Below are 15,288 nucleotides of genomic sequence, written 5' to 3'. Positions count from 1 at the left end.
CACATTCCCCCAGAGTGGGTAAATGTGTGTTTCAGGCTTCTAAGGTAAGAAGTGACTAGAGATAGTCTATCAATTTGTAAAGAAACATTCGGGGAAAGGGAAAATTGAAAATGAGTGTCCCACTGGTGTGGGTTTTGCTTGTTTAGTTTTGTTTTTATAAAAGTTAAACACTTTCTAGAACTCAAGGGTTATCTCTAGGTGAGCTCCCGTGACTCCTTTCTCTAGAATTCTTGATACTTTGTCAATCACAGAATCACACAGACAAAATGTCACATCCCAGATTTTCATTGTGAGCACATAGATATCAATGAAAAGAAGCTATTTGGTGGCTGGTTGGAATGAAGGACCTTCTCCATGTGTTTCTGCCTTCTTTGATCTATTGAACTTCTTAAAGAAGTGGATGGAGACTCCCATGTATAAGGGACACTAGCAAGTAACAGGGGAAAACTCAAAGGAAGGAATGAAATTGATGATAAAGAATTCTATTTATAGGGAGAATACATTTTCAATTCAACTGACGGTACCAGATGGTAGAAATGTCCGAACCCTGAAACACTAGCATTCTGAAGTGTCATAGGGCCAGTATTTGTTGAGCATAAATGTTACTTTTCCAGCCCTATTGTAAAGTGGCCTCCAAGAACTCCTCTACATCAAGGATTGCTCAGCAGAGCCTCATAAAGTTCCATCTAAGAAGCAACCCTTAATATACCAGTCCCAAGGATTTGTCATTTGGTCTCCAGGCCTAAGAACAGATGATGATGTAAATTTGCAAATCAATTCCGACTTTCTGAGCAGTGGACTATGGAGTCAACTAATGTAAATCTGAGAAGAGCCTTCCTGTGGACCCCCAATGCTCATTTTCCTGTGCCTTGGGTCCCTTGGCAGAAACACTTGGGCCATCACCAAATGGCTGTTTTTCTAATTGGCAAATGTCTAGTCTGCAAGAACATGGAAGCTGGAGTAGAATTTGGAAGAGTCTCAAATCTTCTGGGTGTGTATATCACCCTCACCTCACATCTTGGGGGAAAAAAATCAAAGCCACCATAATTAGTTTTTCTGGCCACCTGGTGTGCATGGCTGACATAGTGAGCTTGTTCTTACCTATATTCTCATCTGGACAGACTAGCCAGCTTGGCCACCATCCTCCCTAGGGAGCATACCTCTTGGATCAAGCATGCAGAATAAACCCTTAGAGGATTAATTGCTTCCTCCTGAATCTCTTTGCTTTGTTTCTTCTAGTAAGCACTTGACCCAGGGTTTGGGCTGGCTGTATGGAATAGCTAGGGCTTGGGGTAAAGGCAAAGCATGGAATTGAGTATCCACTAGAAGCCTCAAACAGCAACTTGAGCCAGAATATGGAATTTTCCTGTTACCAATCCCTCAGGAGGCAGCTCCTTATAAATGTTTGGACTAACTGTGCAGGCTATGGTTTAAATTCCAGTCTCCATGTCCTTTTCAAAAAGCTTCACTTTGACTTATCGCCAGGGAGAGACTCTTGATTCTAAGTTGGTACTCAGCTATAATATCCCCCATCCCCAGGTAGCTGATGAATTGAATGTACTCTCTTAGCTCTTATCTCCGGTGTGAAAGAGATGAAAGTCTCATATTACTAAGTCAGTTGTTTCCTAGAAAGAAGGCAGCCTGTCAGTGGAGGAACAGATGTGTCACTCAGAGTAGCGTGGTGAGCCCTCCGAGGTGATGAGGCCTTGAGGTTTATCAAGGGGCCAGGGCTCCTGGTGTGGCTTTGGTATGGGGGAGAAACCCTGGCTCACTTTTGTCCTCTTCTAAGCCATCGGGCTTCTCTGTACTTATGGGGCCCTGGGGAGACAGAGGGGAGGCTCCTCTAGGTCTAGGAGATTCACATAACACCAGATACCTGATGTGAGGACTCTGCTGTGGAAAGATGATCTCTTAAACCTTGTCCTGACTTGAGACAAACACCAAGAGCAGCCCTAATTCAAACAGGAGGGAAGTCAAACAGGAGGGGTGAGACCTGGATCCGCATCTCAGAGCATGATTACAGGACAGCCAGAACAGATGGACCGAAGGAATTCTGTGCCGAGGCAACAGCATTGTGAACTTGTGTGAGGTAGGGGCACAGCCCATGACTGGAGGGTAGAAGGCATGTGGGAAACAGGTCTGCAGAGGAAGCCCCTTGACCTTTAAAAGGATCGTGCCTTCTATTCTGAAATTGTTGAAGGAATTTCTAAAATAGGACTACCTGCTTAGATCTGCATATTAGGAATGGAGCCTGAACAGCAATGTATTTGATGCTCATGAAAGTAAGGGAGAGGGGACTCTAGAATTGAAAGCCAATGAAGAGCTGGAGAGTCGTTCAGTAATAGACAGATGAGGAGAGTGAAACTGGGCTAAGATAAGTGCCAGTAAGAATAAAGACCAAGGAGTGTGGCCTAAGTCCTCCATGAGAAACTGATTGTAAAGACTTGGTAACCTCTGAATGTGAACAGTGGTGAGCAGGTGGCATTTAGAACGACCCCTAGGTTTCTCTCTGGGATACCTAGAAACAGCCTCTTCAGTGCAAGGGTCTATGGGAATTAATGAGGGACAATTTGGGGCATGGTAAATGTGGGACTAGTCCTGGGAAGGTATGCAAGTGCTCTGTGGAGTCCACAGGAGGGAGGCTCCATGCTCCTCCTCAGCCCAGGGGAGCAGTTTCAGTGTTATTCGTAGTACATGAAAAGGGATTAGGAAATTCCTCTGGAGGAGCACATTCCAGGAGTGGGAAAGAATGAGAATCCGGCTGTAGGAAGAATCCCTTGCCCAGATGAGGGAGTGGAGATTGGTACTGTATGCTGTCAGTGGAAGTTGGAGCTTTTTTATGGCAAAATAACATCAACTAGGTATACTTGTGACTTGACAGTTCCCATTAGCACAGGAATACAGAGATAATACAACTTGATGTGTTGCGTGTGTATAGACATAATAGAGACAAAAAGGGGGAACTCCTGGCTGCCGGAACCTTGACAGACACACAGTCGTTAAGAACGGAGAAGGCCATTGACTGTGGAAATTGTTTGTCTTTTCAAGGGAGTCTCTCAGCTGGAACTTGAGTAAACTTTTTCTCCACATGGCAAATAAAGTATATTGTCTCCTAGCAAATAGCTGGCTTAGAATTTGGAGTCATTTTTGAAATGTAAGCCTTTAAGTCTTGGCCTCTCTCAGATTGGAAATGAGAAAAGTTATTTAGAAGTTGGGGGGGGGGGAAGGGAGAAACTGTGAGAAACTTTGTAGAAAGGATTTTTGAATGCAGCAACCTCGGAGGGTCGTCAAAGTCTGAGTGATGGTGTGGCACCCTAAGTAGTTGGGACTCTTTCCAGATCCGTTATCATAGAGAATAATTTGGAGTCAGAAAGTTGCCTTTCCAGGTGTTGTCTTGAATGTGTTTAACTAGAATAAATTCAATGGTGTGTGTGTGGGGGGGGGGGTGCGTGCGCACTTTTACTCCATGATGTCAACATGTGACCTGCACTGCACAAATGAGTCCTCATGGCCATGGATCTGTGCTAATAGCTTCTGATAAGCTAAGACCTCTGATGTCTTTAAACAGCAAATCCCAGGACTCCTAAGTCCTGAAGGTCTCAGGATTTTTAATCTCCATTCCTTACTGAGTGAGTATCACCTTCAGCTGGGGTCTTTAAGAACCTCAGTTCCCCTTTAGCAGTACAAAGCAGGCTGTTTAAGGACAGCACTGTGCAATGTTGTGGTCAAAAGAAGCATATAGAAGAAATTTAGTTCACTGTTTGCATCTAATTCTTTGAAGTATTACCCCACATTCATTTGTTCTAAGACTCATGGTATGTCCCCATGAGAAGGGAGCCCTCCTGAAACACCCTGGATACTCCTCAGATTAAGAAGTTCCCCCTAAGAGGACCCAGCTTCTGAGGACCCAGCAAGGTCACCTCCTCCTTTTGCTCAGTGCCTGGAACAGAACGAGATGATATCACTAGACAACTGCTCTTCGTTCTTGCAGGATTTGCTTTCTTTCTGACTTCAACAGTGAGGTGTTAGTCCCTTCACCCCCTCCTCTGCCTTTCTTCTCTCCCCTCAGAGACCACGGATGCAAGCCACGTCTTAGAGAAAAGGCTGTGAGAGATCAACCTAGAGTTGCTTTCCGTTACCAGGCACCAAGAGTACCATAAATAAGCTCTCTTGTGAAAGTTGTTCACCTATGTTTCTCTCTTCTAGACAATGAGATATCTTAATCTCTCCCCTCCCACTGCTTCCCTCATCAGCTTGTTCTCATTTGAGGTTGGGTGCCCCATGGCTTGTTGACCCAGCAGAAGAGGCAGAAGCGGAAAGCATCCCACACTCTCACTGGGACTCAGCTTCTGTGTGAGCTGAGGACATAACACAAAACCTCTCTGGTCAAAGTATCCATGCTCTAAAAGAAGAAAAATGGGCATCGTGTAAAACTCTGATCCCATTGCTAAATACCTGTCTGTGGGTGTATATAGCATGTATGCAAGATGGGTATGTTACCCAAAATGGCCAGGAGAAGATAAACCAATGTTCCCCGCAACAGGAACTGGAGAGAGCTTCGGGAAGGAAGGGAACACCATTGCATAAGGCCTCCTATCATGCATATAGCCTTCTACTCCTGAACCTCATCCCTCAAAGCGTGCCACCCAAAGCCTCGCCATGGCTCTATTCTGGTCTCACTCAAAAATGTCCCGTGGCTGTGTAACTGCATCTGCTTCCATGACAGAGCCAGCAAGCGTGTATATTGACAAGGCTAGCTGTTCCTCAGCCCAGCCTTCTCCCAAGGTCTTGGTCTGCTGGCTCTCCACTTGTTTTTCCTCTCACTAAACTTGAACCAAAGGAGTCATCTTCAGTTCCTTTGTTTCCATCCCTCCCTGTTCTTTCTGACATCCCAGTACCATCAGTTTGTACCCTTTCATCCTCCTCTCACCTTTTCAAGCCCTCCTCAAGGTTTCCTCAACTCACAGCCTGGCCTTTCTCACCAGCCTCCAGATACCCTCCCATGACCACCGTCATCTTTCTATACATCACCTGTGTTTCCAATGCACGGATTTCAATGGCTTTCCATCACCCACAAGACAAAACTCTACTTTCTTTGCTTTGACATTTCATATCTCAGGCACCCGACTCCCTGCCTGTGTCCCCACTTTGTCTCTAGCTGTTTCCAGCATTCACCAAGCGTTTTCTCTACCCTAAATGTCCCATGACTCTGGCTTTTGCTTCTGGTGTTCCTACCATATGAAATGGCTTCTACAATGTGGTTTGCCCAGTGGACTCCAAGCTGCCGCTCTTCCAAGCAGTGGGATGCAAGGGGTTTCCTCTCACTACCTTGGCAAACCCAAGTGTTCATTGTTCTGTGCTACTCCAGGATTTGGGTATTCTCAGCGCTTAAACTGGAGCTGTTATAATTTTTTCACGGGATTCAGTCATGTTCTCTGGATCACAGATTCCTTGATGACAACGACATGCCTTCACAGAGTCTGACCTCTAATGGCACCTAGTAAATGTTGAGTAAATAATAATATTCCCTCAATTGGCAGGGAATTCTCCCTCACTTATAGCAAGTATATCTCTCTTTCTTTCACCCCATGAGAGGATGTCTCTCTAGCTTGGATTGTTGGACCTGCATTTCTCTGCCCAACGGAAGCAACCTAGATGAAGCTAAACAACTAGAAGCTAAACAACCTAGATGAAGCTAAACAACTGTACTCTGAAGACATATAAGCTGAATTTGCATTTCAGCATCTCTGCCAAACAGCATCTCTGTGTCTCCCATGTACCTGGCTCTTCCAACCATAGCCACAGCTTTTCACACAGAAATGAGAAGATCCAAGCTAAGAAGCTCAAATGGTTCTCAACATTGCCTCCAGCAGACTGGCATCTAAGCTTTTCTTGGAGTTCAACCCTGGCTAACTTCTTAGAGAATCCAGCAACCCAGTCATTAGAATCCTTGCATGTGGGAATGAAAGTCAAGACTCTTACTTCTTTTGCCTGTTTCCCACTTAATGGAGTTCTGTTTTAATCTCTGGCAAGAGAAAGTCTCTCCCCAACCGACCAGAGAGAGAATGGTTGGTAGGCTATGTTCTTCTCTGTTGTTCTTTTGGGATTCATTATTGTTGTGGAGACAAGGTCTTACTGTATAGCTGAGAGGTTGCATTCCTAAGGACTGAGATTTCTTTCTCATTGCTCACTCATCCTCCCTGCAGGAAGGAGAGACAGATCCTTAGATACTTGGCACTGAGCTAGACGCTATGCAAGAAGGCTGACCTCTTAAGGATGAACAGGTCAAAAGAGCCTACATTTCCCAGGAATGTGTCTGGAAATAAGACTTCAGGGAGGCCTGGTTTATCCTGTTGTGAAGTGGTTGTAGGAACCTTTTCTAGGAAATCTTCACCCATTGACCTGCATTTTGAAGAAATGACTGAGGCAGGCTTGCCCAGCCCTTCCTATCCCAGGAGACCCCAGTTGTCCAAGTTGCTTTCTTGAAAGAAACTAACATTTAGGAAGGAAGGAAGGAAGGAAGAAGGGAGGGAGGGAGGGAGGGAGGGAGGGGAGGGACGGGAGGGAGGAGGGGGAAGGAGGGAAGGAAAGAAGAAGAACGAGAAGAACAAGAACAAGAAGAGTTCATGGAACTGTTCCATCCCTCTTGTGATGCCTCTTATCCAAGTATAGCATTGGATTACCCAGACTTCTCTGAATCATGACCATTGTGTTTTCTGAGCAGTGATTTGGGATTTTTTTTTTAAAGCTATGAATGGCAAACACAAATCCTAGTGACCAAGTGATCAGAACACCATAGCTGTAGTTAACATGGCTACCCATGTCAACCCATGGTTACCCTTGTCTGCACAAGTGTTACTAGTATTTCCACAAAAGCAAATAACTGATAGAACACAAAGTCTGGTAAAAGGGCTCCAAGGACGTTATCTCAGGAAAAGTACCAGACTCCAGGCTAGCATATCTGGAAATGGTGATCCAGAGGTGGTTTGTGCTACAGATTGTTGGAGTTAGCACTGTAAACCTGGAGAAGCCTTGTCTGAGCTTAGTTAATGATGGTCCCAGAGGGACTCTCTTTTGTCACAGTAGATTGAAGCCTTCCAAGCACAGACTCAAGTAATTTCTAGCCTGAAACGATGGAGTCGAACCTTAATTGAATGTTCAATTCTGATTCTCAGAAATCTGCCATCTTTAGTCTGCACACGATCGTTCAGCAGCTCAATGATCACCTGCTATGCCCGACTTTCTTTAAGGAGACCAACCCTGTCCACACTCCCTGAGCCTGGGTTTGGTTTTCTTAGGGGGCAAACTATCTTTCAACACCTGGTTATCTACTCTAAACATTGGAAAACCAGAAGTTCCCACCTTACTTTGAATGTGTGTGGCTGGCTCATCAGTGCCTCAGAATAAAACTTGATAATTAATAGTACAAAATCTTTTGACCAATATGATTAGTGATGTGATGGTGCCCCCTCAGAAAGCATAAATGACACTTGCCCAATGCCTTGGAATCTCAAAATACTCGCTATCTCTATTTACTTAGCTCTATGGCTGGTGATCCCTGTAGTCCAATGTAGCAGAGAGCTGAGATGCAGAAGGACCTGGGTTCTAGTCCCCACTTGACCACATTCTTTCTTTGTGATCTAGACTTAATGACACAATGCTGCCCTCTGTATGGTGAATAGGGTTAGGGAAAGATGATTCTAGATCTTATCAGCTTAAAAAATTCTGACTTGAGACTTTGGGTAAATGATTTATTTTAGTTGCAATTAGCAAAGTAATGAACGACTCAGTAGCTTTTCAATCCAGTAATTTTCTTAACTCTAAAACACCAGACTTGGGATTTGCTTCAGTTGTGCCTTGGAATTTCTAGGCAGGGTTTGGATTCTCTGTGTTCATATCTCTTGTGGAGAAATGACTAGCAGCTATCCCCTAACAGTGGTAACACTGGTAGTCCAGGATGCCCCTTATCCCACAGGGGGCTAGGTAAGGTGAAAGAAACACCAGGCAGGGAATTTATTGAGTACAACTACTGCATATGGTTCTGGTTTCTAAAAGCTTTTGAAGATTTTCACTGAGCCTCAAAAAAAAAAAAAAAAAAAAAAAGAGTCTTAAGGGTCTAGACTATTATATCTACCTTGGGCATTCTTTAAGTCAGTTCTTCTGAAGACAACAGTGAATTGGCCCAGCTAAAGCAGTGGCCCTTTGTGTTTTTTTTTTTTTTTAATTGTGATAAACCTCTTGGATAATTTTAAAGGTACTATGGAAAACTACCTAGAAAACTGTAAGAGAGAGAGAGAGAGGGGGGGAGGGAGAGGGAGGGAGAGAAGAGAGGAGAGGAGAGGAGAGGAGAGGAGAGGAGAGGAGAGGAGAGGAGAGGAGAGGAGAGGAGAGAGGTATTCTAGGGAATTCCTGTTTTTTCCTGAAATACTTAAACCCCAAGTTAGCAATGCCTGATCTGAGGTAGACTTTAGGGTCCAGGGTCCAGTGGGGTTGCCAGGGTTAGCCCTAAGCTTTCTGAGCCATCATTTGCTGCCTAAATTGAGTAATAACAACTTTTTCTTTTTTTTCCCTCTGGCCATCGCCCTTCCCCCTCTCTGCCCTTCTACCTTTCATCGTCCCTTCTTGTCCCTTTCATTTCTCCTTCCATCTCTTGCACATCTTGCACCATAGATGTTCCAGCTTGGTTAAAAAGCCTCCGCCTGCACAAGTACGCTGCGCTTTTCTCACAGATGACTTACGAGGAGATGATGGCCCTCACGGAGTGTCAACTGGAGGCTCAGGTATGTGCCTGAGGGGCCCCCTTTCCTTAAGACAAGGTCTTGAGGTTCAGCCTCAAACAGACCTTGTTTGGACACATAAACAAACCTTATCCACCCAGTAGCTTGTCCAGATCCAGGAGCTGCCTAGTGCTGGCTGGTGTCCCAAGGTGAGTAAGTTAGCTTCTTGCCTGGACAGTTCAGTGGAAGATAAAGATCAGCAGGTAGTCACGAGGCTATGAAAGGGAGAGGAAATTAGGAAAAGACAGAGCCAAGTGTACCTTCAAACTTCTGGGTGCTAAGGAAGACCCTGTGGTACTGCCTAGGTGTGGTTCCAAAGCGCTTCCCCCTGGCTCTTCTCTTCCCTCTACTAAGCCAAGACTTTAGTTTAGTTAGGGACAGATTTCTTGTCTGTTTATCCAGTCTGGTCACACATCCACTAACTTCTAACTTGGACCAGCCAGTGGAAACACTAGCCACTCCATGACACTTTTCCAAAACGGTTCACACTGGTCTTAGTTGAGATCAGAGTAAACTGTTTAAAACACTTTCTTCTGACCACCCCAAATTGCATGGGACAAGTGATGGCGGATGAGATATCCAGGTCTTAGGATTTATTTCCCTTCTGAAGTCATAAAAGAACAGAATCCCTTCTTCCTTCTTAGGCCTCTCCCCCAAAGTCTGAGTGCAAACACCAGTCAACAGCACCCCTAAACTGAGACCATTTCTGCCATGCCAGGCTCTGGCCAACAGATCTAATGTGTGTTTTTGTTTCTCTTGTTTAAAATGCTATTTGCATTTTTTTTCAAATTGACCCCCAGTTTCCTTTGAGTGATGATTTGAAGAAACTGGTGGTCTAAATGAGTTAATATTCATCCCACAGGAAGAAGAGATTGGAGCATGTGGGGCAGGGCCTGGCTGCCACATGGCTCCCCACTGACCTCGGCTTTTCCTGTTGCTTATTCAGTACCCTCAGATCCCCTTCTGCAGGCCTGGCTAAGTACCAGGACTGAGAACAAGACAAAGCCCAGAGTCACTGCACACTCTCAGAGAATGAAAGGCACTAATTTCAACTTCCTAACATCTCTCCCGACACTTTTTGGATCTCAGCTGCTGCTTCAGATCCCAGGGGTTGACAGGAACTATTTCAAAGAGCAATCTGTGTTTAGGTCAAAGTTGAGAGAGAAATCCAAGTCATCAGTTGTTCAGATTTTAAAGAAGAGAGGAAGTGCTGCCAAGGAGGGTAGCTCTAGAGCCTGACACAAACTTTTCAAGATAATTGAATTCATTGGATCCGAAAAGTACAGCGAAACAGAAATACATCCCCAGTGTTTGCAGGGACAGAGATGCCCCTGCCGTCCTCTGCCCATTACTGGTGAAGGAGTAACTCTGGAATGGTTGCCAGGGAACAGAGATGGCCAGAGCTGTGCATTAGAGACCTGCTTAGGAAAAGGGAAAGTGGGACGTGTACAGCGACTGTAATCAGTGATGCACACTAAGGAAGTCCTCATACTGACTGCTGTGGCCAGTTTAAAATAAAAAACCCACAACTCTGCATGTTTACCTGGAGTGAAATCAATTCCACTTCTCATAATAGAAAGGAAAAGGAAGGTTGTAAAGGAACAGAAATTCCCTGTGTGGTGGTGCATTTGGGGGGTACTGGGCTTCACGTCCTTTGCCCCGAGAAAGCAAAGAATAAACAATACTGCAACCTCCAGGGAAACCAAGAGGGAGTAAGACAACCTGAGGACAGGAGTGTCCCGAACAAACCCAAAAAGGTCATTTAACATGTTGAAGGTGAAGACATCTCACATTGGAGGGATAATCGGCTGTTATGTAGCTCTCTGTCCTAAAGGTCACGGGCAAGCTGGGAGCCAGACTAAGTATTGACTAAGAAAGGTTTTCAGACAGTGGTAGCAACAGAGAGAAATGCATACTGGCCTGCCTGTGAACATGTAGGAACAAAAGATTAAGTACAGCACAGCCTCCGAGAGCCTCTAAGCTGATTCCTGAATATGATATGTTCTAATATATTGTTGCATCTGATTACAGAATGTTACCAAAGGCGCAAGACACAAAATTGTAATCAGTATTCAGAAGCTCAAAGAAAGACAGAACCTCCTGAAGTCTTTGGAAAGGGTAAGTGAGCAATTGGCCCAGGGGATATTTCCACCTTCTCTGTGGGAACACAGACTAAAGGAACACAGTTTAGAGTGTTACTTATTAGATTGTAGGGTGCTGTGTGACTTCCCTGTCTGTCAGGGAAAGGGAAACAACAGGGTTTCTGGTTACCCATGCTTCCTTGGATCCTGAAGATGTAATGAATTAATTCCTCTGGGTCTAAGCTGCCAGTGACCTACTGTGCCTTGCCTTGGGTGAGCTGAAGTCAATGCTCCCTCTGCTCTGTCTGTCACCTTGGCCTTGTAGGCAACCAGCGGGGCTGTGGGTCCTGTTGGGAGGACTTGTGTATCCCACCTGTCTACCTCAGCTCAGGGAGGCAGAAGCATGGGAATTTGACTGAGTTCACTCCCACGCAGCGCTGGGCGGATGCTGGGCTGAGAAGCAGGGCTTCGTCTGGGTGTAGGAAGGTCTCAGACTGATGGTCTCTGTCTTTGGGCTCCCAGACGCCACAGAAGAACTGAGATGCGAGGGCATAGGGGCTGGACTGGCCAGCAGCAGCAGCAGGAGGAGAGAGGAGAGGAGAGGAGAGGAGGGGAGGGGAGGGGAGGGGAGGGGAGGGGAGGGGAGGGGAGGAGAGGAGGAGAGGAGAGAGAGGAGAGAGAGGAGAGAGAGGAGAGAGAGGAGAGAGAGGAGAGAGAGGAGAGAGAGGAGAGAGAGGAGAGAGAGGAGAGAGAGAAGAAAGAGGAAGAAGTTCCAGCAGTGCCTCACAGAGTAGAGACTCTTGGTTACAGCACTTTCTTGGCTGGGCAGGCTAGCTTAGGCTGGCCTTTGTGGCAGGAATGTAGAGAAGTCTTCTAGAGGGAGATTAAGCAGTGGTAGTCAAAGGCCTTCTCCATGCTTCCCCACAGAGGGCCCCAAAGACATGAGGAAGTCCATGGTTTTAAAAGGTTTATTGTCATGGCAGGAAGTAGATGTGGTTGTACCCCTGCACCCCCAGGATGGCCCTTTGGTTGAATACCATTTGTAAGGAGGAGGGTCTGGGAAGGAATGCTTAATTGGCTATGCCCTCTGGCCTTTAGGTATCTCATTAATATGGAGCGCTCTTGAGGCTCTGAGGCCTGTAGTCACACCCCCTACCTGTGCTAGGTGACACAAACTTCTCTTTGGGAGGGGCTGTAGGGGAATTGAAAGTCATGGATCAATGGAGGTCTTCGGCTGCATGTCAGGAGCCTGGAGTCTGGGAGTGTGGCGAAATGTATGCCGTCCCTTGCAGGGTGGGTCTCCGGCCATCTCTAGCCAGTGCTCTGCCAGAAACCAAGCTATCCTTTCATGGTCCCACAAACCACAGTCTGGTGAGTGGACCTACACACAGCAACGGCAGACACAGAACAGCACATGAAACACTAACGTACCTGCTATCTAGCCCCAGGGTCTGGTTTGTTGAAAACCATCCAGGAGAGGCAAACATTTACAGGTTTACTATAGGTTTCACGGGGGATCGAAAGTATTGGCACAGATAGAGTTGGCTTTAGAGTGTAGCTTAACCACAGGATCCATCTCCATGACTCAGACAGGAACCACGACAAAAATGTGTAACACCAAAAACAATCCGCAACTGTGAATCCTGACACCAGCCGGCAGTGATGAGTGAATTATGGGTTCCAAGTTCCTTTCTGTGCTGAGTTTTCTCATGGAAACAAAATGATGCCTGCAGACTAACAACACTTCCTTGTTTGTGAAGCTACCTGTTTGCTCTGGTTTTGAGAGCAGTTTCGAGATGCCTGGTGTCTCACTAGCTGTCAACACAAGCTATAGATTGTGAGTTTGAACCTCTTAGAAAAATCCAGGGAGCCTTCAAGAAGGGACAGAGTACCAAGAAAGGTGGGGCTCCAGCAAGTTCCCAAAGCAGGCGATTTAATGGAGTGGGAATGTTTTTTTAAAGTTGTTCACAAAGATATATGTGCACTTAATTTTATATATGCTATGTTAAGTTGCATTTAATATGTGCCATAAGACATATCATTTATATTTGGAAAATATATAATATCAGGAAAATTCTTTTTAGATCTCTTTTTGGGCAGATAGGTAAGAACTACTCACATGCTCACCTCTGATTAAAGAGCGCTCCTAAACAAAGAGGATTACACATTACATGCAAGCTCTCCACCTAAACCCGAGGTTTGGGTGTTGCTCTTAATTTTATGCTAACTCCTCTGCCAAGCAGCTTGTCTAACGGAGTGATTATGGCTATTTTTAATCTAAGAAACTGTTCTTTTTTGGAGAACATTCAAAAGGCCAATTTACTCTGTGTCCATTGGAAACTACAGAAAGTGTTCTGAATGAAGATTATGTTGTAAATCTGTTCCTTCTTTCTGGAGCATCCTTGAGGAATTCATTAATAGCCTCTGTGGATGAGAAAGCAGAGGTCCCTCTTGCCCTCATCTTTGAGCTGACATCCATGTATCCTCTGCATGCGTGAGTGTGTGTGTGTGTGTGTGTGTGTGTGTGTGTGTGTGTGTGTGTATGTGTGTGTCTGTGTCTGTGTGTTAAGAGGGTCATGTTCTTTTGACTTGGCATTAGTTAAGTCAGGGATGGTCTGTGTTCTAGAGTTATACCTTTAATTACATTGATTATACAGCAATGCTTCCACCATTGTTTCCTGAAATGGAAAAGATAAAAAGATGCCAAGTGCACGATGGCTGCAACTGAGCAAGACAAAAACAAGCTCATTGTCTTTGACTTCCTGGAGAGAGGAAAGCCAAGCCTGTTGGATGGCTGTATTAAGCTGACACTGTGTGTTCTGATACCTGAGCTCGGCCTCTCCCTTCTCCCTACACATCCTTGAGGACTGAGCCCCCAGCTCTCTCCTTCCATCTATTGAAATGTTTCCTGCTGTTTTAGGGACGGAGCTGTCACCTGCTACTACTGGTGGCCCAGGGGCTCAGCTACAGGCATTCTCCCAACCCCAGCTGACAGCACTGTTGGAATGGTCATCACCATTCCCCTGCCTGCCTCTGGCATTCTTACCTCACATAGAATCCACATTTCTAAGGAGATGGCTGGGACCCCGCCCGTAGCTAGTTCATAATCCGTAGAAGCTGCTGACTACATGCTCCAAACCCTTCCGTTCAGTTACTGAATGCTTGCTGAACAGATGTTTGGACTCACTTTGCCCATTCTTGCGGGATAACTGTGAGTGGTATGTGGTTCCTGGCCCTGGGTATTCTTGGAATGTCCACTGGGACGGAAAGATATGGGAGCTGCTGAGCTTGGTAATGATGTCATCACCAAGGCCAGAGAGAGAACTTCCCTAAACACCTGGGTAAAGGCCAGATGCTGCTGGAGGCAGTCAGAGACCACAGCTGTTTTGATGGGACCTTAAGCCAAAACAGAGACAAACAAGGAGGAAACAGAGCTCAGGTAGAAGGAGTCCAGCAGTTGCTAGAAGGTTTGGGTCATATGCTCTGGCATTTGGGGACATATAAGTAATAGGACTTATTGGGGGCCTAAAGAAGAAAGGAGTTGAGTTTGTACTGGGACCTGTGGGACACCAAAGTGGAAATAGCAAGTTGGTGACCAGAAAGCAGACTTGGAGTTACGACATGACAGGTCATGAATGATCCAGATGTGAGATAATTGTGTGTAACTGGAAGTGGGTGTCCCCAATAGTGCTGAGTGACAAGACCTGAAGAACAACCTCTAGGGAGTGCCATCAGACAGGACCTTGTGATTACAGAGGCTAGGCTGTGAGCCCTGCCTCAAGGGACCAGAGAGGGAGTCCAGCAATCCCAATAAGTTCCCTGAATGTGCCATGTGCCGTGAAGACCAGACATTGCCCTTGCACTAGCGGTCAGCTGGGCACACCAGCCATGGGAAGAAAAGGTCTCAGGAGAACAGTAGAGATCAGAAGCAGAAACCTGAGTCACCTCATGACTGTATGATGAGGCATAAACACAGAACTGTAGGCTTCATGAGTTGTTGGAAAGGCAAGAAAAAAAAGGAAATTCAGAATGGAAGAGATTTTTTTGATATTAATATTTAGTAAGAAAATGTCTCCATGTGCTTTTATTCATTGACCCTTTTCAAAACATTCCCAGATTGTGAAACATTTTTCCATTTTCTCAGCCTACAGCCTTGATGTTATCAAGGATCTAGGGAGATGCATTCGCGAGCACACACACACACACACACACACGTTCTATTTATTCCTATTCAAAGAGAGAAAACTGCTTCTTCAGATGTCTGTGCCTTTTCTTCACACATTCTAGCTCTTGGCCTTTTGAGGTTATATCAGTCAGTGATCCTGTTTTTAACAACTGCTGCAAAGAAATAGTAATTCAACTTGATAGTTGAGTAGTAAATATTTCTAGGTAATAATGCTGTATACTAGCAAGACACATTAGGTGAATAC

General features: G+C 45.5%; 1 protein-coding gene across 4 annotated transcripts in view; it reads left to right on the top strand.

Annotated features, from left to right (window-relative positions):
• The window catches only part of Samd4a (sterile alpha motif domain containing 4A), a 215,418-nt gene that overhangs the window by 164,210 nt on the left and 35,920 nt on the right, over positions 1–15,288 (top strand). For all 4 annotated transcript variants that reach the window (XM_034497028.2, XM_034497027.2, XM_076931169.1 and 1 more), the window contains 2 exons: positions 8,671–8,780; positions 10,809–10,895. In XM_034497028.2, the coding sequence (XP_034352919.1) occupies positions 8,671–8,780; positions 10,809–10,895 (197 nt within the window). The remainder of the gene's footprint in view (positions 1–8,670; positions 8,781–10,808; positions 10,896–15,288) is intronic.

The sequence above is a fragment of the Arvicanthis niloticus genome, chromosome 3 (genome assembly GCF_011762505.2).
Source record: "Arvicanthis niloticus isolate mArvNil1 chromosome 3, mArvNil1.pat.X, whole genome shotgun sequence".
Lineage (NCBI taxonomy): Eukaryota > Metazoa > Chordata > Mammalia > Rodentia > Muridae > Arvicanthis > Arvicanthis niloticus.
Note: the sequence above shows the minus strand (reverse complement) of the source record. Positions and strands in the feature narration are given on the sequence as shown.